The sequence below is a fragment of the Colias croceus genome, chromosome 15 (assembly GCF_905220415.1).
Source record: "Colias croceus chromosome 15, ilColCroc2.1".
NCBI classification, from domain to species: Eukaryota; Metazoa; Arthropoda; class Insecta; order Lepidoptera; family Pieridae; genus Colias; species Colias croceus.
In genome coordinates this window covers 10,141,031-10,168,722 of record NC_059551.1, presented here as the reverse complement: position 1 = coordinate 10,168,722, position 27,692 = coordinate 10,141,031, and the positions used below count along the sequence as shown (strand labels likewise).

General features: G+C 36.2%; 1 protein-coding gene across 2 annotated transcripts in view; it reads right to left on the bottom strand.

Annotated features, from left to right (window-relative positions):
- Window positions 1–711: 711 nt before the first annotated feature.
- Window positions 712–27,692, bottom strand: part of LOC123697949 (protein transport protein Sec31A) — a 33,528-nt gene continuing 6,547 nt past the window's right edge. The window contains exons 4-26 of one of the 2 annotated variants that reach the window (XM_045644526.1): window positions 19,536–19,705; window positions 19,153–19,235; window positions 18,761–18,877; window positions 17,658–17,802; window positions 17,202–17,351; window positions 16,776–16,937; window positions 16,227–16,301; window positions 16,033–16,133; window positions 15,366–15,478; window positions 14,969–15,051; window positions 14,436–14,492; window positions 13,786–13,870; window positions 13,189–13,299; window positions 7,056–7,253; window positions 6,542–6,765; window positions 6,180–6,326; window positions 5,434–5,578; window positions 4,761–4,862; window positions 4,108–4,529; window positions 2,603–2,932; window positions 1,910–2,035; window positions 1,615–1,686; window positions 712–1,335 (exon numbers count right to left, since the gene is read on the bottom strand). In XM_045644526.1, the coding sequence (XP_045500482.1) occupies window positions 1,159–1,335; window positions 1,615–1,686; window positions 1,910–2,035; window positions 2,603–2,932; window positions 4,108–4,529; window positions 4,761–4,862; window positions 5,434–5,578; window positions 6,180–6,326; window positions 6,542–6,765; window positions 7,056–7,253; window positions 13,189–13,299; window positions 13,786–13,870; window positions 14,436–14,492; window positions 14,969–15,051; window positions 15,366–15,478; window positions 16,033–16,133; window positions 16,227–16,301; window positions 16,776–16,937; window positions 17,202–17,351; window positions 17,658–17,802; window positions 18,761–18,877; window positions 19,153–19,235; window positions 19,536–19,705 (3,395 nt within the window). In that variant the 3' untranslated portion in view covers window positions 712–1,158. The remainder of the gene's footprint in view (window positions 1,336–1,614; window positions 1,687–1,909; window positions 2,036–2,602; window positions 2,933–4,107; window positions 4,530–4,760; window positions 4,863–5,433; window positions 5,579–6,179; window positions 6,327–6,541; window positions 6,766–7,055; window positions 7,254–13,188; window positions 13,300–13,785; window positions 13,871–14,435; window positions 14,493–14,968; window positions 15,052–15,365; window positions 15,479–16,032; window positions 16,134–16,226; window positions 16,302–16,775; window positions 16,938–17,201; window positions 17,352–17,657; window positions 17,803–18,760; window positions 18,878–19,152; window positions 19,236–19,535; window positions 19,706–27,692) is intronic. The other variant, XM_045644527.1, reaches the window with a different exon arrangement.

Genomic DNA, 27,692 nt, shown 5'->3' with positions numbered 1-27,692 from the left:
GATACAACCAACCGGTGTTTCTTTGCTGGAGGTCCAATGCAGACTTCTCCTCTCTCAGTAGGACTGGGACTGGGTACATCTGTACATCGGTGTACTCTGAATCACCTCTTCCGTATGTTCTTCAGATGGCCCCTCGTCTTCGACTTGGTTAGATTCCTCCGGCCGCTGAAGATCTCGAAGGTCTTCTGGAGGCAAATACTCATCGTCGTCATCATCATCAGAAAAATCAAAATCGCTATCATTCAATAATTTCTCTATTTCTTCGTCATTCATCGCCATGCTGAAATCTCCTACAGTAAAAAAATATATATATTAGATACTGAGGTACACATATGTGTAACAAAACAACATCGAGGCAATATTAGTACAAGAAAACAAAAAAACTGGTACTTACTTTTACACACTTTGCTCCAGATATTTGACAATAGAAAGACACCACTATTTCGTTAAAATCTACGTAATTTTATTTTTAAACGATTTTACAATAAAAAAAGCAGGAACGGTTGAAAAAAAAATCTATCTGTCAAATTCAAACGAATAATTTTTAAGTTTATTGATTCCGTATACGCCATCTGTGACTTTTATTTGAACCTCCTTGCTTAAAGAAAGACGTTTTAGTTTAAAAAATGTCAATAGATGTCGTTATTACATCTTTTTTCCCCAACAAATGCAGGTGCACGTATGTGTACCTATGGTCTTAAGAGGTTAATAAATGGTGAATATACAACATAGCCGAAATAAAAGTATTAAATTTATATAAAATAATGCAATTAAAAGAGCACTGGAAGCAAAATGGTGCATCAAGAACATACAATATTTAATATATTTTTCATATTTATAAAATAACGTCACTGTATAATTCAACTATATAAAAGTAACACTATGAGACTATATTTTATACAATATAATTTGTATTAGCCGAAAAGTTATAGGAAACGCGAAAGAACGTGACATATAGATTATTAGCATATTTTAACGTTTCAATTCTAGCAAAACTCGTCTACAATCAAACACAAAATTGACAAATCGGTTACTTTATTCAAAAGGCATCAACGGTCGTTCTAGAACGTTCGCTTATTCGAATCAATTACATTGTTTAAAAGCCGACCGCATTTTCTTCCTTCTAGAAAGTTCGATTAAGCGCTGTACAATCTTCAACTACCGGGAATCACTCGCGAATGTTATCAACATCTTCAGAGCCGGCAGGAAGGTGGCCACTAGAGCGAAGTCGACGTCCCCAGCGAGTGACGTCACCACGTGCTGCGCCAGCGCGTAGTTCCCGCTCTGAATGTACTGCACGCACGAGTGGAGGGACGTGAGGGAACTATCTGCCAGCTGGAAGGCAAAACAATGGTTAAAACAGCTTAAAATATGCATTTTTAGTATGTTATGAACTAAAAATAGGTCAAAACAATTCTAACGAGACAAAAGACGAGTTTATATAAAGGTTACGTTAAAGTATTTCATTAATACAATCGAGACAATTTCGAGGTTTTTTTAGTTAAATAATATAAACGTACATTACATATAATATTATAAAATTAACACTTTTATCATTTACTAAAACAAGTTTGTAATAAAGTGTACAATGCAAGTTGAAAAAAAATGTCTTACCTTATTTTCCCGCAATAGGTCGTAGAGGTTCTCCAACTTCTTCTGTATATCTTGTAACTTTCGTTTCGTCATCTGCAATCAAAATTTGTTTCATTATTTTTCCTGTATCTATTTCTCGATCAGTGATTAATATTCGCTAGTCCGCTATTATACCCAAAAGCAACAAAAATTGTAAAAATGAAATGACACTCACTATCTCTAGACACAAAACTTATACTTACCATAAAATCGCTTCGTTGCGACGTGAAAGGGAGACAAACATACTTTGGCATATCAAAATAAGCATGAAACTTACCGCATTATTGGTATTGTTCAAGCAGTCATTCCTGAGCTGATCGAATACAGTCTGCAGAATAACATGCTGCTCCGGTATCGGGCCCTTTTGTACCGGCACCGGTTGAGCTGGTGCTGGAGTCTCTTCCTAGAAGATTATAAGAAAGTAAATACAAATATAGTGTTGAATTTGATATTTTTGGTTTTATGGCATTCAAATGCTTTATGAATATAAATTTATAAAGAATAGAAAAAAATTCGATCACGGGGCGGGACTCGAACCCGCATCCTTTCACGCCAATCCGGGGCGGACGCTTGACCAATTCAGCCACCCGAAACTCGAACCCGCCAGATGCGGGTGCGAATAGTGTCATTAAACTTGGGTATAGCTGACGGTATTGATAGTGTTGGATATTTCAATGACTGCAACTTTGCAATATAATTTGCTATATAATTTTATAAATATTGAAGGATATTCCAATGGTTCATAGTCAAACCAATAGGTAATAACAACATTTTTACCTAAAAATTTTAATGGACAAAACGAGGATTTTGATACTATTATTCTGATAAAAGCTTGAGGTTATTACGCAATGAGATTGCAAAATTAAAACATCGTGACCCTTTCCATATCCCAAACGTATTTTTATTATTTCTATATATATAAAATCCGACAAATTTAAATTGTTGAAATTTCCCACCAAAAGATACATACCTGTTGATACGCCTGCTGATATTGTCCTTGATACTGATCCGAGCCCTGCGTCTGATATGACTCTTGATACATTTGTCCATATGGCGTGGGCATTTGAGTCGTAGGAAACTGTTGTCCTGGGAACTGCTGTTGCCCTGGGAATTGTTGTTGTCCAGGGAACTGCTGTTGTCCAGGGAACTGTTGCCCGGAGAACTGTTGTTGTCCAGGTAATTGTTGCCCTGGGTATTGTTGTTGTCCCGGGAACGAAGGGTTAAGTGGGATATGCTGTGCCGGCTCTACGCCGAACAGCGGATGTGTTATTGGTGCTTGTTGCTGCACTTCTTGTTTTGGCTGTAAATTTATTGAATTTTAAATGGTTGTTTTAATAAATGGACGACTGGGTGGATCTTTTAATAAATTTACTCTACATTATATGTTATAGGACATTATTTTAATTGTTTGTCGTTATTCTTCTGTCGCGATCGTAGATAAAACTATAATAAGATTAGAGACATTCGTCTAGGTGTTTCAATCTTAAATTTTATGCTCAAGTAAAAAATATGGATATGAATAGGCAACTAGAATTTACACAAATGGTCCTTAAACTTCTCTACTGATTTGGTCAGGGAAATAAAGGTTTACATTACATTCAAATAATTTCGTAACGAACATAAATCTTGTAGATTTATTAGTTCAAGCGATTTTCAACCATGTTTCACACCAGTTTCATAGTTGACTACGAAAAATATTAAAACATGAATCGATTCGCATATCGAGTATTGTCTGTCGAATGATAACCTCAAAAAACAAATCAAAACCAATCCAAAAAACTTTCCATGATTTCTGTATGAGAAAATGTATCATTTGTAATCCCTTTACCGTTTCAATTGTGATATTGCATGAAGTTTTATGAGAACGCCATGCTTTGAAAAACACGTTTGGTGAATAAAATCTTCCCTTAAACTGCATGCTGGGGAGATGGACAAACCGCACATGATTCAATTGATGGAATTAATTCGTTATAGTGTAAAGAAGAAATATAAATTAGGTAATGTTTAAGAAAGTCTTTGTAAATTTGAATTATAACAGACGAGTCATATGACGTCATCCATATTATCAGCATACTATAAAGAAACAGGCCATAATCCACTATCTAACAAAGCAATTGATGAAAAATTGGAAATTAGCAGACTAATAATGTCATCAACATAACAAATATAGTTTGTCCATCCGTCATGCGAATACCTCGGAACGGTTGTGCGATATAACGTGATTCCAGTGTCGCGTGCCCGCGTGAGAGGCCGACATTATGTCTGAGTACACATTCTGTATCATATTATGCAACTTTTTTAAGCAATATTGACTCGAGACAAGTTATTTTTTCAGTGAGCTCTAAATAAATATTAAACAATAAACAATATATTATATAAAAAAATTCTATAAAATACACAAAAAAATGATCACTTTTGAAAAATAAATTATTAAAATTTTGAAAACTTATTAATACTAGATTAAAAAATACATACCTTAGGTTTCGAGGTTAAAACTGGAGGGTCATTCCATCCCGGTGCCATAGGCTTGCTCGGCTCAGGGACAGTCGCTTCCTGTCCGTAGTAATTACCATTCATCTGACCGGATTGGTTCGGATTCATTGGATTCATGTTTTGATTCACTTGATTCATGTTCGGATTCATCTGATTCATGTTTGGATTGATTGGATTAAGCGGATTCATTGGATTCATTGGATTTGGATTCATGTTGTTCGGTTGATTGATTGGTGTAAAGTTGGATGATGGCACGCTAGACGAACCATATTGGTCGGGAAGAGGGCTGTTGTAGCCGTACGATGGTTGAGATGTGATTGGATTGTTGAATCCGTATTGATTGTATAGTGGCGCTGATTGCACCGATGGGTCCACTTTGTATTTGGACCGCGATGTTATACCACCTGGAGGATATTATAAGTACTATTTAAAAGATTTAAATGACACACATCACTTTAAAAATAATTAATAGTACAATAAAAATTTATTTAGACAAACATAAAAATATGCGTAATTGAGATGAAGCTCTATACATAAATAAATGGGTAAAATAAATGGTAAACAAGTAATTCTGAATTAATTAATCATTCACAAAAAATAAAACTATATTCATAATAATTTGAAAACTATGTTACCAGGTTGCGGTCCCACACTGCCGGGTCTCGACTGCTGCAATGGCGGCTGCGGCAAGGGAGCACTTCTCTGCTGGTTGCCTTCCGACCATTGGCTCAGTGGTACTAATACATAATAATACAACATTCATGTGAAAAATACGATACAATTTATGATATAAACGCATTTAACCCATTGACCCCCAGGCTGCCCGATCGGTCCACGACAAAACAGATTTTCTATTGTGTCTGTGATTCCGGGGGCTGAGTTATTAACCGACAAATGACATGACTACTTTAAATAAAATTATTTCATTTATTTAACCCATTGACCACCGAGCGCCCCGATCGGGGCACGACAACAATAGATTTCTATTGTGTCTGAGATTCTAGGGATTGATGGATTAAAATGGGTTTGACTTTCGAAGTGTTATCCTATCCGTCTTTTCTGAATACATAATCTCGAATCCTTGTTAAGTTTTATATAATCATTACATGCTCATTAACAATAAAAACAATATGGCGTCTCGATGCGTGGAACGTCACTTTGACAATTGTCCACTCAGGTTCGGTTTAAAGAAATTTATTCATCTTAAAAAAATACAACAGTACATGATCTTTTATAGTTGTGAAAAATAGCAATTTTTGAAATTAGTATAAAAATGCGTCAGCTGATATTAGTTAAGTAAGTTTTTACCTTGTGGCGGGTTATTAATATAGCTGTTAATAGGCTGTCGTTTTTGAGAATGTTCGCTTGTCGTGCGCGACCGCAGACCGTACTGTTGTTGTTGCTGTTGCTGATGTTGTTGCTGCGGATGGTGCTGTTGCTGATGTTGTTGTTGCTGATGGAAGGGGAGAAGAAAATGAGCAATTAATTTTTATGGGAATCACAAATTAATATATACCATTTATCTGACCCGACTGGTTCGGATTCATTGTATTCATGTTTAGATTCATCTGATTCATGTTCGGATAGAGCGGATTCATGGGATTCATTTTTGGATTAAACGAATTCATGTTCGAATTGATTAGATTGGGATTCATGTTGTTTGGTTGATTGATTGGTGTTTAGTGATGATGGCACGCTAATACTTGCACAAATAATAATAAATTACGGACACTTCGGTTGTAATACTGTGCACATCTCTTGCTATGAATAAATATTGTGAATTTTATTCAAAAGACAACATATAGTCCAACAATTCAATTAAACACCGTATTTTTTTCTGACTGCATTAATAGTGTTACTTGCCTCCAAGGGCTCATATACTTAGTGGTCCTTCGAGCCGGATTTATAATTTTCTATTTTTCCAAACCGATAAATTTATTGTCAATTTATGTTAAACAATTGGCATTCAATTAATTTGACATATTCACTTAAATATTTCAAAAACACTTCAAACTCTACTTCCTTCAAAAATTCAACAATTGATTTCAACCAACCTGCGAATGCAACCTCAATGCATTTGTCAGTCGGTCCGTGAGCTCCGACTTCGATCCTTGCAACGCTGTGAGCGCGCTTTGCAAGCATCCTTGAGATGCTAAGCGCCCTGCGTATTCCGATAGCAATGTTGTTAAACTACCTCCCTCCTGTGAAAAAAATTAAAGTTGTTTTATAAAAAAATAAAGATACATGAATAAACAGGTCTATAGATTATTGATATTGCGAAAAAAATTATCAAAGGACTTATTGTGAAACTGACATTGCGTTATTTTCTTGTACGCAACAAAAATTGAATTTTTATTTTCAAAAAATTAATGTTGTGTGATATAATACTATTTTGCCCCATAATTCTCCAACCCACCTGCACTGGCCTGCCTCTAGTCTCCGCAGCGGTCTTCAACAGCAGCGCCAACTGCGCTCGCTGCGTCAACGCGGCCAAATCGCTATCATTCGAACCGCTCCCGCTTCGCTCGCGCAACAGACGCGAAGCGAGCGCGTCGCCCGCCGCGGCCACAACGTAGCACAGCTGCGCCGCTTTCTTTAGAGCCGGGTCTGATTCTTCGGACAGCTTGTTGCCGAGGAGTTCTGGAAATAAATGTTTCTTAATTTATTTGTGCCCTCATAACTTTTACGCCTTAGTTATGATAACATAAGTGTGTGTATTTGTTATAAAAGTCCTAGGCCTTTTATAACAAATATTCGTCGCTGGATAAATATTAATCAAATTGATGAAACACAGGTCTTATAAATTTAGTGGTCCTTCGAGCCGGATATCGTCAATAGCAGCCTATGAACCGTATTATTGACGACTTCTTTCGGCATCTTGCGACTGATTCTCTTGTCGCCAGGCGCGTAGAGTGGCGCTAGCGTCTCACCACAGTAGTGCGGCAGGGCGGGCGGCTCGCAATGGGCGACGAGCGCGGCCAGCACGTGGCGCCAGGCGGCCGGCGCGGCGCTGCGCACGAGCGCGTCCCAGCGCTGCCGCAGCAGACAGCCGCTCAGCAGCGACACCGGGTCCGATGCGGTCTGGTTCAGGTGGTAGCGCTGCACCTTGTACACTAGCTCTTGGCTGCCTGTCACAGAAAATGAAAATTCGTTGACAAAAAACGTAAATGACATTTTATTTGAGAATTGTCTTATAATTACTAAATGAATGCAGTGTATTGGATAAGCAGGAAGTGAGGCGGTAATTAATGAACAAAAAGGAAGACCTGGAGATTTTAAGTTTTTGCGAGATTTTATTTAGTAGCTTAAAATTTACTGTACATAACAGTAAATTATGTACAGCAAAAAAACAACTATAGTATGTAAGTTAGTAGTAATATACCATTTGAACTGCATACACGTCGTATCATTTTATTCCTATCAACACACTTTATGGCGCCCCTGCCAAGGAGGTATTTCACAAAAAAAAATTGATTAGTAGTGGATTATCGTAAATAGAACGAAATCATTCAAGATGACAAATTTTCAATGCCAAACATAATTGATATTTTAGAATCAGTGTCCGGTGCTGTTGAGTAGCGCCTTTCCCCCAAGGTTGCCCAAAATAATAAAACCTTTCCTTCAACTGCTTTATTACTCTTCACAATACATAAGTGTTATTTATGCTAGCCGTTATGCACTACTGACTTTAAATTCTAATAAATCTAAAAAGCGTCGGGGAAACAATGTGGACGCACACATATACAAAAAGCTCGATCAGCGAATTGTACATGTGTGTCCCTACATTATTCCCCCCCTTTTTCAAAAAAAATAATTATACACTCCAAAAAATACAAAGACAAACACAGAAATTACCGTAAAATACAAATGAGATAACAATGCAATACTGAATACATATTAATTCGTAATATTTCATAATGTCACAACAATAAAAATAAGATCTTACATCTAAACGGCTTAGCCTAATTAAAATTGATCGGATTACACTTCACTACACGAATTTATCCATATTTTACAATTAATACAAGTTTAATAAAAATGCTAAATGAGTGACCATATTATTACCTATGTAATCCGATATAACTTACTAACTAAATAGGTACTAATTATTACAAAAACAGGAAATACTAAATAAGCATCTTCAATGCGTAAAAACAAAACTATCGTATTACTTTATTCTTTCGCAATAGTTACACAAAAATGTAAAATATGCACAATATAATGTTAATCATATTTATGTAAAACATAAAATGAAATGATTAAACAATAATATGAAACAATAAAAACTTTTACTTCAAAACGTTGTATAGTGAACAATTAATATAAAAATTTGTATAAGACGCAAAAGCTACATGTAAAAAAATATGAACTTACATTCTAACAAAAATGTATATAACACACAAGTATAATAAATTGAATTACATACAATACAGATAATACTTCGAATTAAAGACAATAGCTAAATACTGTGTGAAAGTACTATATCGCAAATCGCACGGGTCGTCGGATTACGCGACCGCTCCTAGTTACGCTTATGGGTGGCGCATGCTTAACCGACTTCGATAAAGATGTATTATGTGGAACAATATTGTTCTCAACTGTAACATCATCTTTTAATATAAAGGCTGGCTTTAACCTGTCAATGGAAACGCGTGCGACTCTATCCGGAAATTGTATTTTAAAAACTTTAGAACTACGTTCTAACACTTGATAAGGACCATCATAAGGCGGTTTTAGAGACCTGTGTACTGCGTCATCTCTAACAAAAACGTGACTACAACTTTGTAAATCGGAATAAACGAATATTTTCTTTGCGTTCGTCTTATCTCTCGTCGGACGATACTGAGATATAGTTTCACGGATTTTCTCTACCAAACTATAAGGATCGTTTACATCACAGTCATTTGTAGAACTATCGTAGAACTCGCCAGGCAAACGTAAAGTTTTACCGAAGGCCAATTCTGCGGCACTAACATTACTATCAGTTCGTATTGCTGCTCTCAACCCTAACATAACAGTGGGTAATTCGTCTAACCACGTTTTTTTACTACTAAGCAGTCTCGCCATAAGGGCTGCCTTCAACGATCTATGCCACCTTTCCACCGCGCCATTACTTTGTGGGTGGTAAGGTGTAGTACGAATCTTATGAATACCCAAAAATGACATTAACTTTAAAAATAGATTCGACTCAAACTGACGTCCTTGATCGCTAGTAATACGGACGGGACAACCATACCTAACTATCCATCCTTCATAAATATGCTTAGCAACGACGTCTGCAGTAATTTCTTTAACGGGAAATGCTTCAGGCCAACGCGTACATCTATCTATAATTGTTAATAAATATCTAAATCCCTGTGGAGATGTCGGCAATGGACCAACTAAATCCACATGGATATGCTCGAATCGCGAAACTTCCGGGAATTTTCCTATATCCGAAACAACGTGACGCGAAATCTTCGACCTTTGGCATGATACACACGCTTTGGTCCATTTCCCTATATCTTTATTCATACTAGGCCAAAAAAATTGTTTAGTGACCATCTTCCGAGTCGTACGTATACCGGGATGACTTAAATTGTGAACACTATCGAAAGCAATTTTTCTAAAATATTCTGTTAAATAAGGTCTAATAATATTATTTGAAACTTCGCAATATACTCCTTTTTTACAAGTCGGTAAATACATTTTCTTAAACTTTACATTATTATCGCTATGCCCACTACGTGTCATATTAATCAAGTACTCGTCTTTCGCTTGCGAGTCAGCAAGTTCGTTGAAGTCGAGTACAGTCGGGCAAACAATTGTTTCTACGCGCGATAAAGTATCGGCTACAATATTATCTTTACCGCTAATATGCTGTATGTCGACCGTAAATTCACTTATAAAAAGTAATTGTCGCGTCCTTCTAGGCGTTTCTTTACTGTCATTACCTATTTTAGAAAATGCATGACATAATGGCTTATGATCTGTATATATTGTTAAAGGACGGCCTTCAAACAATTTCCTAAAATATTTAATAGCTTGAAAAATCGCTAGTAATTCCCTATCATAAGTAGAATACTTTTGCTCGGTAGGCGAAAATTTTTTGGAAAAATATCCTAGGGGTATCCACTTACCTTTTACTCGCTGTTGCAATACCGCACCCATACAGGTATTGGAAGCGTCGGTCATCAAGGCTAAGGGAACATCTAAAAGGGGATGTGACAATGTGACGGCATTTTGTAGTCCTATCTTACATTGCACAAAAGCATTATCACTAACATTGTTCCAAATAATTTTCGATTTATCATTTTTCTTAGAATTTACTAAATATTTATTGAGTTCGCATTGATGTGACGCTAAATGAGGTAAATGTGGTCTATAAAAATTGATCATTCCTAAAAATCGTCTTAAATCCGATACTGTAACGGGTTTAGGAAAATTAACTATGGCCTCGACCTTGTCTTTGAGTGGTTTAATTCCATCTACACTTACTTCGTGACCTAAGAATTCTATACGCGACTGTCCGAAGCTACACTTGCTTAAGTTTATAGATATGCCGTATGTATTGAAACGTTCGAATACTAACTTCAAATGTTCTTGATGTAAAGTCTCATTTTCGCTGGCAATTATGACGTCATCTAAGTAACAAAATAAAAAATCGAGACCTTGTAAAACGGTATTGTTCATAAAACGTTGAAACGTTTGTGCGGCGTTCCTTAGGCCAAAACTCATACGGGGAAATTCGAAAAGTCCAAAAGGGGTAATGATAGCAGTTTTTTCTATATCGCATGGGGCAACTTTTATGCAGTGATAGGCTCTATTTATATCTACTTTTGAATATATTTTTTTATTAGCCAATATAAAAGTGAAGTCGTGTAATCGCGGAACTGGATATCTGTCGGGCTTTGTAATTGCGTTGAGCTGTCGATAATCTCCGCACGGCCTTAACTCGCCATTCTTTTTAACTACGACATGAAGCGGGCTAGCCCAAGCACTTTTAGAAGGCCTACAGATACCTAATTCTTGCATAACCCTGAACTCTTCCTTCACCTTTTTGTATCTATCCGGGGGTAACGGTCTAGCTCGAGCATGAATAGGTGGGCCGCTCGTCTCTATATAATGCAAAACGTTATGCGATGTAGTTTCTTTAAACGACATCGGCTTAATAATGTCAGGAAACATACTTAATAAATCGTAATACGGATGACTTTTGCACACAGAATTTAGCGATTGTTGCGTACACGAAACTAAGGAGGCTAATACATGTAAATCGGTAACTTGATCTATTAACTTTTTCGATACAAATCAACTAATAATTTATGATGTGTTAAAAAATCAGCTCCCAATATTGGCTGTTTGACATCTGCTAAAATAAAATCCCAACGGTACGGTCTTCTTAAATTAAGATTTAAAACAATAGATTTAACGCCGTAAGTTGCAATTTCTGTACCGTTAGCAGCGTATAACTTAAGATCGGATCGACATAATTTATTATATTTAAATGGATTTCTAGGTACGGGTAAAACGGATACATTGGCACCGGTATCTACTAAAAATTTTAAGTTAGTATTTAAATCTGTTACCATGAGACGGCTGCACGGCGTGATGGTACAGACCTCCGCCGTAGTCTGCACCTGCCTCGCTAGTTTTCCGGCTGGGCGGCTGCTGCGCTGGGGCTGGGGCTTCTCTTCCACGCGCACGGTGGGATGCACTTGTGAGCGCGCTGCCGGAACCTGAAGTGGTAGCTGCACAACCAGTCAGGTGCGCCGGGACGACGTCGCTTCGAAGATGACCTTGAAGACTCTCGAAAATTGCGTGACGGTGTTCTGGGTCGCCGGTGTACCGCTCGTGATCGTGAGCGCTCGATGTTTGAAAGGCGCACGTTGATTTTCGCCAATTCCGCCGCAAGGGTGCCGAAACGGTTAGATGTAGGCATCGCCATGTTAAAATTTAAATTCTTCCAATATATTGTCTTCAAAATAATTTTATTTTATTATAATTTCTTGTTGTTCTTTGTCGGGGGTCACCAATGTTGAGTAGTGTCTTTCCCCCAAGGTTGCCCAAAATAATAAAACCTTTCCTTCAACTGCTTTATTACTCTTCACAATACATAAGTGTTATTTATGCTAGCCGTTATGCACTACTGACTTTAAATTCTAATAAATCTAAAAAGCGTCGGGGAAACAATGTGGACGCACACATATACAAAAAGCTCGATCAGCGAATTGTACATGTGTGTCCCTACAGGTGCCATCTACTTTTCTCATTTAGATCTTATCCAATCATATCACCAAGTGACCTTGGATCAAGAAAAGTCACTGCTTTCACTACTAATACTAATTCTGGTATTCGGATCAATATCAAATGAAAAGAATGTTAATGGGACTCAAAATAAGTCCGAGTTCTTTTTCCAGGGTTATGACAATTGCTATGTCCGGTCTGACATTTGATAAATGCTTTACTTACTTAGATGATCTTGTAATTTTTGGCCGTATGTTTAAAATCATAATAAAAAATTAGTTGACGTATTCAAGAGACTCAGAAAAGAAAACCTTTTAAGAAAAGAATTGTTGTATTTAGGCCATGTTGTGTATGCAGAGGGTAACATGCCAGATCATATAAGAGATGATAACGCGTCATTCATAAAAAATATGATTGAGGAGATTAAAAATAATATAACGTGGTGCGGCATTTGTATATTTTGAATTTTATTTTTATTTATCATTTGCTTCCTATCACAGGCCATGCAAGGGTACGCAAAATGATAAATCGCTAAATAGTATAAAACAAAGTCGCTTTCTCGGTCCCTGTCCCTTTGTATGCTTAAATCTTTAAAACTACGGTACGGATTTTGATTCGGTTTTTCTTAATAGATAATAATTTATTAGGTTTTAGACAAAGCGGGCGAAGCCGTGGGCGGTAAGCTAGTAATATTATAAGTATCTTGCACACCGAATGCACGTGTGAACTCATTCATTGAAACACTGATAAAGAAAAACCTCGACACCGTGTGAACGTAGGGTTATTACTATCAACACACAACACACTATGGACTATACTACTTATAATAAAAGTTACCTAAAGAAGCTATAATAAGTGCATCAGCCACTCTCTTGGCGTCGAGGCACAGCTCCACCGCCTCCTCCAGGTTGCCGCACACCAGCGCGCGGCAGATCGTGCTCGTCGTGTCTGCCACACACAAACAAATATTAAAAATAATACAATAAAAAAAGAGCGTGTGTACCGAGCACACGTGTCAGAAGTGAAACTTCTTTGGCAAGATTTAAAGATGAATTTGATATTTTTGGTCTTATGGCATTCAAATGCTTATTTATAAATTTATAAGATTCAAAGATACCAAAATCGTCACCTTACTCTATGACGTGACGGCATTGCCATAATGCGACCTTGAAATTTTACTCTCAACGCGCCTTAAGAAGTTTCACTTCAAATAAATACAATAAATGAGAGAGTATAAAAAGAGAGACAGAGAAGAGATAAGAATAGAAACAGATATAGAAAGATAGAGTCAAAAGTATTGAAAATGGCACTAATTGTCTATTTCATTGATATTTTTTGACACGTGGGTTATTAATATCTAATGTCAGCTCAGCCCAACTTAATTAAGATTGACAATTTTTTTTTTATCAATTCCATAAACAATTAAAAACATACCTTCTCCGGAAGGTATGTTGATGTTATCAACTGTTGGCTCCAAGTCCAGATTAGCTAGCTTTCTTTCGATCAAAGTGTGCGCGTCCTGTAATATATTAAGTCATCATAACAACACCACAAGTGATAACTGCGTTAAAAACAACCGACTTCAATTGCACTTGCAAAATTTACAAATACCTACAGACAAAAATGCTTATAAAATAAAAACTACTGGGCCTATCCAAATAAAATTTTTATGGGACCAATTCGACACCATCCCGCATCGAACAAAAAAAGAATCACGTAAATCGGTTTAGAAACCTCGGAGTAATCGGTGTACATACATAAAAAAAAAATATACCGGCCGAATTGATAACCTCCTCCTTTTTTTTGAAGTCGGTTAAAAATAAAAATGGCACATGCAAAGGGAAAAATCTAGATAAGAATACAAATAATTAGGACTGTATTCTAATCTACATTTCTTTTGTGACAATTTGAAACGGAAAAAATAAAATTTACGTTCTTCACATTTAAGTTAGAAGATAAGGATAAATAAAGTAAGTATTAAAAAATTACTCCTAAAAATCTTAGATCATCACATGTGTATACTTTAGCACACAACATAATACTATGATTAACCAAAATATACAACACCAACTATATATACTTACAGATAAGTCGGTACTTGTGTCTGTGGACAACTCAGCTTCCGTCTCAGTCGACTCGCCCTGAGTTAGTAGCACAAACAGAATAGCCCACATTTATATATAGCTGATAGCGTACAGTTAGCACATATATACAAGACAATGAAAAAGTTAGATTTTTTGCATCGTCACCCCAATTTGAAATGTACCGAATATCATATAGAGAATGGGATATACCCCGGCCCTGTGTGTATTTAAATAATATACACTAAAGATTATTGTCAAATTAAAGATTTAATATAGAAATAGTAAGTAAATTAGTCATTAAGTAGAAAAGTAAAATTGTTGTTATTTCAAAGAACTCTACAAATTTCGGAAAATAAAAGTTAGCAAATTACAAAAGAAGCTAGCTGTTACAGAGATAACACAAGAAAAACAGACGAACACAAAACACTTAATAAGTTATAGACACGTAAACAAAATTACAACAAAATACATACCAAGTATCACGCTCCACAGAGACAGGACATAATAATAATAATTATAGGTACGTTACTCACTCGACTCAAAAATGCTGTGTCCGTTTGAGTGTCACCAACGTTCTGTGCTTTGAACTTCGATGGTATTTCGTCTTGCTTATAACCTGAAAATTGAAATTTAATAGTACTAAGGATCTTAAACAAGAAATATTATAACACGATGCTAATTCCATTAAATTCCATTAAATATGAACATACCAACATACACAAGCACGCACTCTCATACGCATTTGCAAGAGAATGAGAGTGCGTGCTTGTGGGTGTGTGCGTAAATACGCACATATACGCACACGCACGCAAAAACACACCCACTTATACATACATCTGCACGCTTAAGCACACGCAAATTTGCATTCACATACTCGCGTTCTACAAGACTACAACCATAATATTATGTATTCATCACGCGTGTACTCACCAAGCAAATTCAATACTTCAGTGCGGAATGTCGGCAAGAAATTGGCGCGCAAGAAGAACCACCTGTAGCGCTCGTCCTGATCTGTGGCAGCGTCTCCACGCTCGCGGCAATACCTATGGAAATTATGTTTAAAAAATTAAAAGACGTGTGGCACTCGGGGACTGCCGCGGTAAAGCTATTGTATGCTATGCCTTCAAGCCACACCTCCGCCCGTCGGAGTGGGGAGCGTGAGGTTTTTTCGTTACGGAATTTCTCGATTCGGTCCCCGCGCTCAAGGCCCGTGATAGAAGCTATGCAATAGTTTATGATTATAATTATCAGTTTTTGTTGTATACATTCTTAAAATAATAACGGCTGTAGGCGGGCCTTGTGAACGTTTGAATAATAAATACACAATTGTATTCGCAATGCATAAATAATAATCAACAATGACCGCACATTGCGAGTCAGCTATGACATAGACCTTACAAATCCGGCTCGAAGGACCAAAGATCTATAGGGTGTTGAGATATAAAAAGAAAATGGTATTTTCCTCTAACAAAATAGATATATGAAAAGTTGGCAGGAATTTTTTACAAGAAGTAGCAACTAGTGGCATTTTTAATTTATGTACCAGAAAAACGCTTTTTTTTTCATATAGATATAAATATAATAAAAAGTTACTCACTCAGCCAGTCTTTCCGCTGCCTGCGGGTCCCTGCTGAGTGTGAGAGCGAGCACTTGGTCCAACTCAACTGATTTCTCCACCAACTCTGGTTCACTCACGACCTGCATGTGCGAAACAGAATCATCTTGATTTTGTTTTTACAAAAAAAAGACACAAAAAAAGTAATATGCCATAACATAATATATGAAACTTACCTGACTTATTTCCACTACATTTTTTGCTCCTCCTTCTTGGGGACATTTTCCGAATGTTACTAATTTACCACCGAACTGAAAAAAAAATAGATAAATTAATAAGACAAATCAACAAAAATATTTTTGGAGATAAATCTTTACTAGACATGGTAAAGTGATATTCTTGATACTATATTTTTTATTATTACCTCGCTAGCAATAATAACATCTTGTCTTGTATCTTATACACGGATATAAATGGACGTGTACACAAAGCGCCACCGTGAGCACGCAGAGTGCGCGCTACGTATATAGCGGCAAATAAATTATGCCTTATGCGATAACTGCTCATGTATACTGTTATGCTCGAAATTGCAATAATGTTTGAAGTGAAGCTTCTGTAGCGTGTTGAGAGTAAATTTTCAAGGTCGCGTCATAGCAATAACGTCACGTCACGGACTAAGGCGACGAATTTATTGTCTTTGAATCTTGCCAAAGAAGTTTCACTTCTAACACGTGTGCCCGTACACACGCTCTTTTTTATGATTTTTTTCCTATTTCAGTACATACCGCGAATCTGGCGGCGCTGTGCGTGCGCAGCCAAGCTGGGGCGCGCGGCGGGTGCGGCGCGGGGCGCGCGGCGGGCGGCGCGCGGCTCACCGCCGGCAGCGCCAGGAACGAGTCCGCGCCGCCGAACGACTCCATTATGTTGCTTTGTGCCACGGCACTTTGCTGCAACAGATACACTTTACTTACACTAAACGTTCACTTTTTTGTCACTTGATAGGTTACCTATTTTAATTGTGAATAATTAGTTTAAATTACACAGTGGGACGATATTATCGTCTAAAATACAGGCTCGGCCTAGTTAAGAAGATAGTTTTCATAGTATTAAGTAAACGTACAAATTGAGTGTACACAGTGTAATTGAAAATATAGATAAGTTTTTTATTTATTTATTTTCAATAAAACTGGTGTATATGTATGAACACTAACGCAGTCAGGTCGGGAGCCGCCCAGCAGCGTGTGCAGCACGACGCTCTGGTCGAAGGATGCGGCGGCGAGCAGGCCCGGCACGCGCGGCGACCACGACACGTCGAACACCCACTGCCCCTGCTGGCTCACTTCCATCACCAGCTCACCACCCTACAACGTTAATATTACTATATTACACACTGAAAATTCATGCTTTTAAAAAAAATAAGGAATATTTTTTAAAAAATTGTATGAGATTTTGCAAAATGTGAAATTTTAAAAATATAAGCACTTGTGTGAAATATTCAAAATTAAGAAAATGACATACGAAAATGATTCTGATGCAACCCAAAAAATACAATACAACATAAGATACAATTCAAACAGACACAAAAGAAATTCAAATGCTGAAAAGTACATTATTTTTCAGGAATTTTTACATCTTTAATTTGGAAATAGACTGCCTAGTACGCTTACGGGTTTGGTATTAGTGGGGTCCCAGCAGAGCAGCCGACCGTCCTTAGCAGCGCTGAGCAGGAGGCCCGCGTCGTGCGCGCTCCAGGCGGCGCTCAGCACGCCCTTGCTGTGCCCTTCCAGCGTCACCAGCGGGGACGCCGCTAGCCTACACACCAATATATGACAATTTATTGGCGATATTAATATTTCAAGTACTCCAGGAAACAGAAAATTTCAACCATGTATAATACGCACGTTTTACCAAGTGACATTGTTATTACCATCAATTATTTTTGATGTTGTCTGTTTTAGAGATAGTTAAAAAAGAGAAATGAATTTGAGAAACGACTTGTGCTTGGCCGCCTTATAATAATAATAAAATTACCATTTCCCAGTTACGTGCCCACGATTTGACGCAGATTTTATGCTAAGAACATAATTATTTCAAAATTATTACTTCCAACGCAAGTCGAAGCCAATACATATAGATTTTTGCTTTTTTTTGATAAATTGATAAAGTGAATCATTTCCGGTTTTACTAAAAAAAAAGTTGTCAGGGGGTTGAATTCATGGACTAAGACAACAGTAATTCGAACTTTTTTTAGGCAATATACCGTTTAAAGTAACATTGTGGTATGTTGGGTATAAATTGTTTTTCTTTATAGCTACTTCGAGTGTTCCCCAAGGCTCACATCTGGGGCCTAATTTGATTTTAATGTTTATTAACGATAGGCATATGAAATTTGTTATTCAATATTTTTCTGGGAGTACATTTAAAAATTAACTAACATAAATAATGCAGTATTAAATATTAAATTCTATTATAATATAGAACATCGGATATACACATATTGCAGAGCAGTGTCGGACTATAGAATTTGTCGGATTACAGGGAGCGGCGGATAAGCCAGGGGCCGGGGTGACGGTCACGGTCGAATTCTACCTATACCCGTGGCCCTGTCGTTGATGCGGCTTGACGGAACACAGTGGGGTTTTGGTCGGTAGAAATCCGACATAACCCCTGGGCTCTCCCCCGGAGGCCGTGGGTATCTATGCAAGTTTTCCCCATTTACAAAAAAAAAGAAGCCGGGGTGACGCGTGTCTACTGTATGTATATATCTTACCGCAAGTCCCAAATCTGCAGCACGGGCACCTGATCGTCCTCGGACGCGAGGCACAGCTGCGTGGCCACCGCCGGGTGCCAGCACACGCTGCGCCACCGCGTGCGGGACTGCGAGTCGCTGCACACACACACATTTGTATTTAAGACATGTGACAATCACATTATTATAATTTGGATGTCATAGCAGTGCCACAATTTTCCTATAAATCAAATCAATCTTACTGCAATCATTTAAATTCCACCATCAAATATACATATTACAATTATTCATGGAAAAATGTTTAAACACTAATTTAGAACTAACTACAATATATAATAAGATCAATATAAAATAAAAAAGAATGATTTAAACATCAGACAATGCTCTTATGTAAGCTGGAATTAGCATAATACCTTAATTTCATTATAGGTTCATTTTTTCTCAGGTCCCAAACAAGACATCTAGTTGCAAATGTAGATCCTAGAATGTGTTGCACCTGAAAATAATATTTTATTAACACAATTATTTTATGTATCACAGACTAATTTAATTTCAGATTTATCTAATTTATATAAGTAGCTCGACATGGCTCCAAATTTTCAACAGATATTATTATAATCCATTTATTTGTTGCAACAATGTATAATAAGTGATTTAATGAAAGCCACAACATAAATTTCACGTTGTATCTTTTACTGTAACCACAACGCGTCATGAGCTATTCTTTGTTCAATTAACTTTTTTTTTCTTTGAGTGTATAGTATTATTATGTGTACAAAAAATTCTTAATTTGCACCTGTTGATTCCACGCCAGCCCCTGCACATGATCGTACGGCTGACTCCTGTTCCCCGGAGCCATCGGTTGACTTGTGTTATTCAGGTCCCATATGAATATCTCACTGTCGGACGCTCCGGACGCTAGCAAGTTTTTTTGGTATGGGTTTATGTCTAACGCTGAGACATGGCCTAGAAATAAAGTGTTTTAATTGTAGGTTATGCTTTGACAACATTTCTTCTATTTTAAGGACGCTGTCACAAATCTGCGTTACTCAAATTTAGGTATCTAACGTCGCCATATGTAACTAGGTACAATTATTCTGATAAGTATGTTAGTTAGTACCTAACTAACTTTAAAAAAAGTGTGTGTTTTACAAAACCTCTAGGAATTGTATGCAATATCTAAGCTTTTTAAGAAATGTTTAAAATACTTTTTTAAGAATTATCATAACGTATTATGTTACCGGCAATGTATTAAATCCGAAATTGTATACAATGCTTAGAAAATAATGTGTATGTATGTTATATGTATGTTATTCCGAGATACGGTCCGAATTAAATAAATTAGATTCGTCACATTACCTAGGAAATCTGAACTTTTCCTAAGGAGCAAACACATTTGCAAATGTGGGTGGTTTTTGGGGAAGCTATTACCCATATGAGGTCAAAACTAAAATCCAAGATGGCGCCGACGAAAATTTTACATCTTTTCGTCATGGGTGTCATTTTCATGGTTTTTGGGATAGCTATTAACGAATATGAGGTCATAACTGAAATCCAAGATGGCGCCGACGAAAATTTTTCATCTTTTCGTCATGGGTGTCATTTTCATGGTTTTTGGGGTAGCTATTAACCAATATGAGGTCAAAACTAAAATCCAAGATGGCTCCGACGAAAAATTTGTCATTTTTTCGTCATGGGTGTCATTTTCATGGTTTTTGGGGTAGCTATTAACGAATATGAGGTCAAAACTATAATCCAAGATGGCGCTGATGAAAATTTGACTTTATTTCGTAATGGGTGTCATTTTCATGGTTTTTGGGGTAGCTATTAACGAATATGAGGTCAAAACTAAAATCCAAGATGGCGCCGACGAAAATTTTACATGTTTTCGTCATGGGTGTCTTTTTCAAGGTTTTTGGGGTAGCTATTAACCAATATGAGGTCAAAACTAAAATTTAAAATGGCGCCGCCGAAATTTTTACATATTTTTGTCATGGGTGTCTGTACGATTAAGACATCGTACAGACAATATACAAGTTCCCGGAATACAACGCGTCGATTTTGCACCTTTCATTGTAATGTATTAATTATTTTACCACAAAATAAGTTAGTTCGCATTCGGATTCCGCACCGGGAGCTCCATCCTAGATCATCTCATCTCATCCCATAAGTATAGTGAACAAATAAATATATCTAAATCTCAATCTTGAATCTCAAATCTCATATTTTATCCCATTACATTGGTCCTTCGAACAAACCGTGAATTGCGGGACCAGGACGCGTGTTCAGAAAGTTTGTGCTGTGTTTGTGTGCGTGGTTCTGGTTTCCGTGATTACATTGCGACCTCGGTGCTTTGGGAAGGCACCACACATATCTTCACATCTCTACCCTTGTGTCTTGGGGGGACACTACACCTCAACCTCGGTGCTTTAGGAAGGCACCAAACCTCTATATATCTCAACCCTGGTGCCCTGGAAAGGCATCACATCTCTACACATCGACAGAATAATTCACATCTCGGCGCGGCGTAAGCGTAACTTGAAGCTAACCAAGTAAGGTTTCTTATTTTATCTCTTATTTTCAAACATGTCAATGGAGGATATTTTAGCTACCCAAGAGCAATTAATAGATGCATTGGATAAGCTACACATAAACTTTAAAAAGGATGGAGCGGAGCGAAAGACTCCCGATTATATACGTCGAAGACTAGAAACGCTAGAACAATATTTTGTAGACTTCCACAACAACCATATGATACTTCTATCTTTCAACGATCACTCTCATGACTATTTTGCATTCAATAGATATGATCAAATTAAGAAAAAATACAATAACATAAAGACAGCCTTACAGAATTATAAATCTTTAGAAACCCCTGAATTACAACCTCCAACCTTTCAAACCCCGTCAACCTCTCATGAATATCAAGAAAAACCTCCTAACAATATCTCTAATATGAATAAAACGGAAGAGCTTATGAAAAAACAAACAACCAATTTTAAGGCTTTTTTTATTACGAACTATTTCAAACATAAATCTTGATCTTATGTCGGAAAAGTGGGAATTTGAGGATATCCTAAAGTCCTTGCAAATACGCTGGTCGGCAATTGATACCTTGCATTGGGAATTAGAAAATGAATTGAGCGGAACGAACGCAGAATATGAAGAACAATTTACAAATTATGAAAAACATTACTATAAGTTAAAAACAGATATTAATAAAAAGATGTATTCTCTATCTCATATAGAAAAATCAACCCCAAAAGTAGAGCTGCCTACATTCGAAGGAAATTACATGCAATGGGTTTCGTTTAAAGATCTATTTACGGAAACTATCCACAATAATCCGTCACTTTCTAATGCACAAAAGTTACAGTTTCTCAAGAGTAAAGTTAAGGGCGAACCTGAAAAAATGATCCAACATCTCCAAATTAGCTCCGACAATTATCTCATATCTTGGAATATCCTCAGTCATCGTTACGATAATAAGCGATTAATTTTTACATCTCATCTTAATAACCTCTTAAATATCCCTAATATTCAACATCAGTCATATCAACATATTAAACGGATTCATGATGTTACATATGAGAGCATTAATGCAATTGAAAACCTTGGCATTAACGTATCATCGTGGGACCCTTTCCTTGTTTGTATATTATCTCAGAAGTTAGATCCAGAGACATACAATGATTACATGCAATCCTTAAAGTCGCCCAGAGAGATACCTGTATTGCAAGACTTTTTACAGTATTTAGAAACTAAGTTCATGACGCTAGAGACCTCACGAAAAAAGTATGAAAGCTACACAACAAAAGCGTTTCATCAATCATCCAATCAGCATACACATTTAAGAAACTACAAGAATAATCATTATCAATCACCCTTTTCTAAAAGTTATAATAATAAATTTAATCAGAGTTTTAATAATCCATATTCTACAAATCATGCTATTTCGCAACGAAAGTATTCCAGTAATATTATAACAAATGTAAAACGCAAGCGGTGTCCGATATGCAATTCTAGTGAACATCGCCTTTATACATGAAACTCAAACTCAAACTCAAACTCAAACATTCATTTATTCAATTAGACTACTATTTAGTAGCACTTTCGAATCGTCATTACATAAGTATTTTAACATTTACCACCGATTCGGAAAGCAGTATCTATGGAGAAGAATCGGCAAGAAACTCCATAGTTGCTCTTTTAAAATCATGTCAATATTACATAATATGTAACTTATATCTAACTTATACATAATATATCATAATATGCCAAAGAACTGTCCTGTGGCTTTTACGCGACAACCCTCCATGGGTCTTTATCGTCCATATATTCCTGAATACTGTAGTACGCTCTCTGAACTAGTACACCTTTTATATAAGTTTTAAATTTAGAACTACTAAACTCTTTAATATTGAGAGGAATTCTATTGTATAAGCGTATACCTTGACCCATAAATGAATTTTTAACTTTAGCTAATCGGAAAAACGGCATTTCAATTCTATTCCTGTTCCTTGTGCCATAATCGTGTCTATCTCCTACTCTTGTGTGTAAGTCGGCGTTTTTGTGAACATGCAAAATATTATTAAATATATACTGTGATGGTACAGTAAGGATACCAGTATTCTTAAAATGATCTCTTAGTGAGTCCCGAGCACGCAAATTATATATAGAGCGAATGGCTCTTTTCTGTAAGATAAATATAGTTTCTATATCTGCAGCCTTGCCCCACAGTAGAATTCCATAGGACATAATGCTATGAAAGTAGCTGAAATAAACCAATCTAGCCGTATCTTCATCGGTGAGATGCCTTATTTTTCGGACTGCATATGCAGCTGAACTGAGCTTACCTGCAGCGGTGTTGACATGGGCTCCCCACTGTAGTTTCTCGTCCAATGTTAACCCTAGAAATACAGTAGACTCAGTAGGATGCAATACCTCCCCGTTCAAGGTAATATCTCTGTTCAACTTTTTTACATTAGGAAGTAAAAATTCAACACAAGTGGTTTTTTTGGCATTTAATAATAAATTATTGGCAGTAAACCATTCAGATATGTGTGAAAGAGCACTGTTCACTTCGTCAACATTTGGGTCATGCCTATCAACATTAAAAATTAATGAGGTATCATCTGCAAACAGAACTATTTCACACCTATCCTGCAAATAATAGGGAAAATCATTGATATATACCAAGAACAAGAAGGGACCTAAAATGGACCCCTGTGGAACACCAATGTTAATTGACGCACCGCTAGAACGTTCTCCATTAACAACTACAGTCTGTATCCTATCATGCAGGTATGACGCTATGAGGTTCTGGGCTTTTCCTGTAATTCCATAGTGATTAAGTTTACGTAACAAAGTACAATGTTCAACGCAGTCAAATGCCTTGGAGAGGTCACAAAATATCCCCAGAGCATTTTTTGAGTTTTCCCATGCTTTATAAATATGTGTTAGAAGTGCAACTCCAGCATCTGTGGTTGAGCGCCCCTTTGTGAAACCAAACTGTTTGGTGTGCAGTAAATTATTAGATGCAAAATGACTACTCAATTGGTTTAATATTAACTTCTCGAATACCTTACTTAATGTTGGTAAAATAGAGATAGGTCTATAATTGTTACAGTCTTCTTGATCGCCCTTCTTAAATAGAGGTATAACTTTACTAAGCTTTAGTAAATTAGGAAATGTACCATAGTCACAACACTTATTAAATATGAAAGCTAAATTTTTCGCAATATTTTCTATTATATTATTAACTAAATTTACGGACATTCCCCAAAGATCACAAGTATTTTTTAGATTAAGCGTCTTAAAGGCAGTAACAATATCACTAGCAGTTACGTGTCGTAATTCAAATAATGTACTGCACCCCGCAACATGGTCTCTCAAAAAGGTTTCTGCAAGTGCTGAAGACGAATTTAAACTATTAGTAATAGTAGCAGGGACACTACTGAAGAATTCTTCAAAAGCAAGCGCAACATCAGCACTTTTGTCAATAACCCTGTCATTATTTACAAGTTTTATGGTATTACTTGATTTGCTTTTACCCATTTCACCATTAATAATAGACCAAACTGTTTTAACTTTATTATCAGAGTCGCGTATTTTTTCTTTGATATACAAACGCTTTGCAGTAAAACAAACTTTTTTAAAAATTTTTGAGTAATTTCTAACATAACTAAGAAAAGATGGGTCTTTATTATATTGCTTCATACCATATAATTCATAAAGAATGTTCCTGCACCTATGTATACTAGCTGTCGCCCATTTACTAAATGGTAAATCCTTGGTAATATTTAAAGATTTAACTTTAAATATTTTTTCAAATTCATTATGTACTAAATTAAAAAGATTTTTAAACATTTCACAAGGACTATTAGGAAAGGATTGATCATTTAGTACGGGCAGGTTTTTATTAATATTATTCTTAAATTTATTAATGCCTTTTTTAGTTATAGGCCTAACATTAATCCTTTTAAATGTAGGTATGCAATCCCATTCAAAAACTACTTTCTGGCCACAGTGATCCGAAGTCAATGTATTGAGAATATTTTTCTCTAAACAGATGCAGTCACAGTATATATTATCAATACACGTTGCAGAAGTAGGTGTAATTCGTGTGGGTTCGTTAAAAAGTTTATATAGATTAAATGACTGAAACAAATTAACAATTCGTGTAGCCGTTTGTGTTTGTAAAAGTAAATCAATATTAAAATCACCACATACTATAACTTTTTTTTTACTCCTGCTTAGACGCTTTAATATTTCTTCCATGACTTTCTCAAACATATTATAGTCACTGGAAGGGGGTCTATAAACGCAAACAATAATATAACGCTCCAGCTCCACACAGGACAGTTCAATGGTCCGTTCTACAGAAAGACTAACAATGTCAGTTCGTTCTTTACATTTTACACTATCATGTACAAAAATAACAGAACCTCCGTGAATAGCCTGCGTCCTAAAGTATATACTCTTTAATTTGTAATTTTCAATATTTACTAACGACTGACATTGTTTAAGCCAATGTTCTGTTACACAAAATATTTTAATATTGTTTTCATTCAGAAACAATTCTATTTCTAACAATTTGCTAGCCAAGCCTTGAATATTTTGATGCACTATGGTAAAAGACTGCTTAGCTGTTGTCTTATATACTAGTTTAAATCTAGCTTAGGGCTAGATTGACTGTCAACACTTAACCTAGGTTGATGTATATTATAATAACTACTACATAAAATTGTAGTAGATTGATGGTCTGATACCGAACATGTACCAGACTGGTTAATATTATATGCTATTAACATAGCAAGTTCTCGCTTATATCTAGTTGGCAGATACACTGTATTCTTTGTCAAAGTAAAAGATTTAATACATAAGTTAATGTCAAAGTAAATAAATGCATCACGATGATGATTTGTTAGGTTATACAATTTTAAATTCATATTATGAATTAATCTATTTTGTTCTTGTGTTAAACCAGGTAGGTATGGCAATGTACACAACATAAATTTACATTTAGTCCTACTACTAATATCTAACATTTTTTTAAATCCTACATCAATATCCTTATTATTTATATTTAAACTGTCCCCATATAATATAATTACAATATTATTCTTATTAAAGCTGAAATGATCCAGTGATTTGATTATATATTTAAATGAACTGTTAGGGGTACAAACATTAGTAACTATAAGCCCTAAATTGTTAAGCATAGCGCCAAATCCCTGACCAATATTATCTGACAACACAATCAATTCCTGCTTTGAAAGGTGTTTAGTATTACTGGTTGAATTTGTGGTATTGGGTTTACCACTATGTATGTCTGTGTAGTCAGACTTATGGGGCGACGGTTGCTCATTGTCACTGTTTGAACACTGACATACATATTTATTGGTCAGAGACTCAAAACGATCCATATTCTCATTGCTCAACTTAATAAGGTGATCTGCCTGTTGTATATGCTCGTTAATTTGCATTTGGGCAGAAGAATATTTCTGGTTCACATCATTTAACATTTGACTTAAGGAGTCTATCTTCTCCTTAAGTTCAGTTGTTTCTACATCATACAAGATTTTATAATAATCTAGATCCCTTTGATATTTATCTAATTCCTGATGCAGGTTTTTGTTGGCTTTCTCTAATTGAACTACATTTTTTGAAGAACTCTTTCTTACAATTGATTGCGTACGCTTGATGAACTTACTTAATCTAAGATATTTTTTTAACTTGTTATGCGAAGAGAAATTGATCTTTTTAAAGTTTACAGAACCACTTAACTGTCCACATTCAACAAATTCATCATGAAGACTACTTGGTGTGTTGCATTGCCGCTTGGGATTGTTCTCTTCCACTTCCATTAAGCTACATTCCAACTCCGCAATACGGCTGAGAGCCTTTTCATGGTGACTAGAGCACTGCTGGTAGCTGTCCACAATGTCTTGCAGGGCTTTGCACTTGTCTTCACTATTAATATATTTCATATGTAGTTCAGCTAGCTCGGCTTTTAGAAGAGAGTTCTTGTTTATAATTTCTTGAATCTCTAATTCACTTTCATCCCGCTCTTGTATGAGTTTTTCACATAAAGATTGTGAAGCTTTTAAATCATGGAGTGTAGCTTTTAATTTATTCTCCATGTCCTTAGCTACTGCCTTGCGGGTCAGCATGTTGTATTTTTAAGTTGCTGAAACAGATGAAAGGAAATGTATGAGATAGGTAATTATTCCGGAATACTATTATGATAGAACTGAATGTTGATATTAAGTGATTAACGGTATGATGTAGTAAAGAGTAAAGAATAATATTGTCTGGGGCGATAAGTTATTGTCTTCTAAATTGCTTCCAACTTGTCAAGCAAAGTGAGACGGTAACTTTTGTGCCAATGTATTAATTGTGACGTAGCTCATTAAATATGAGCGGTGTTAGTATTACAAATGAATGTAGG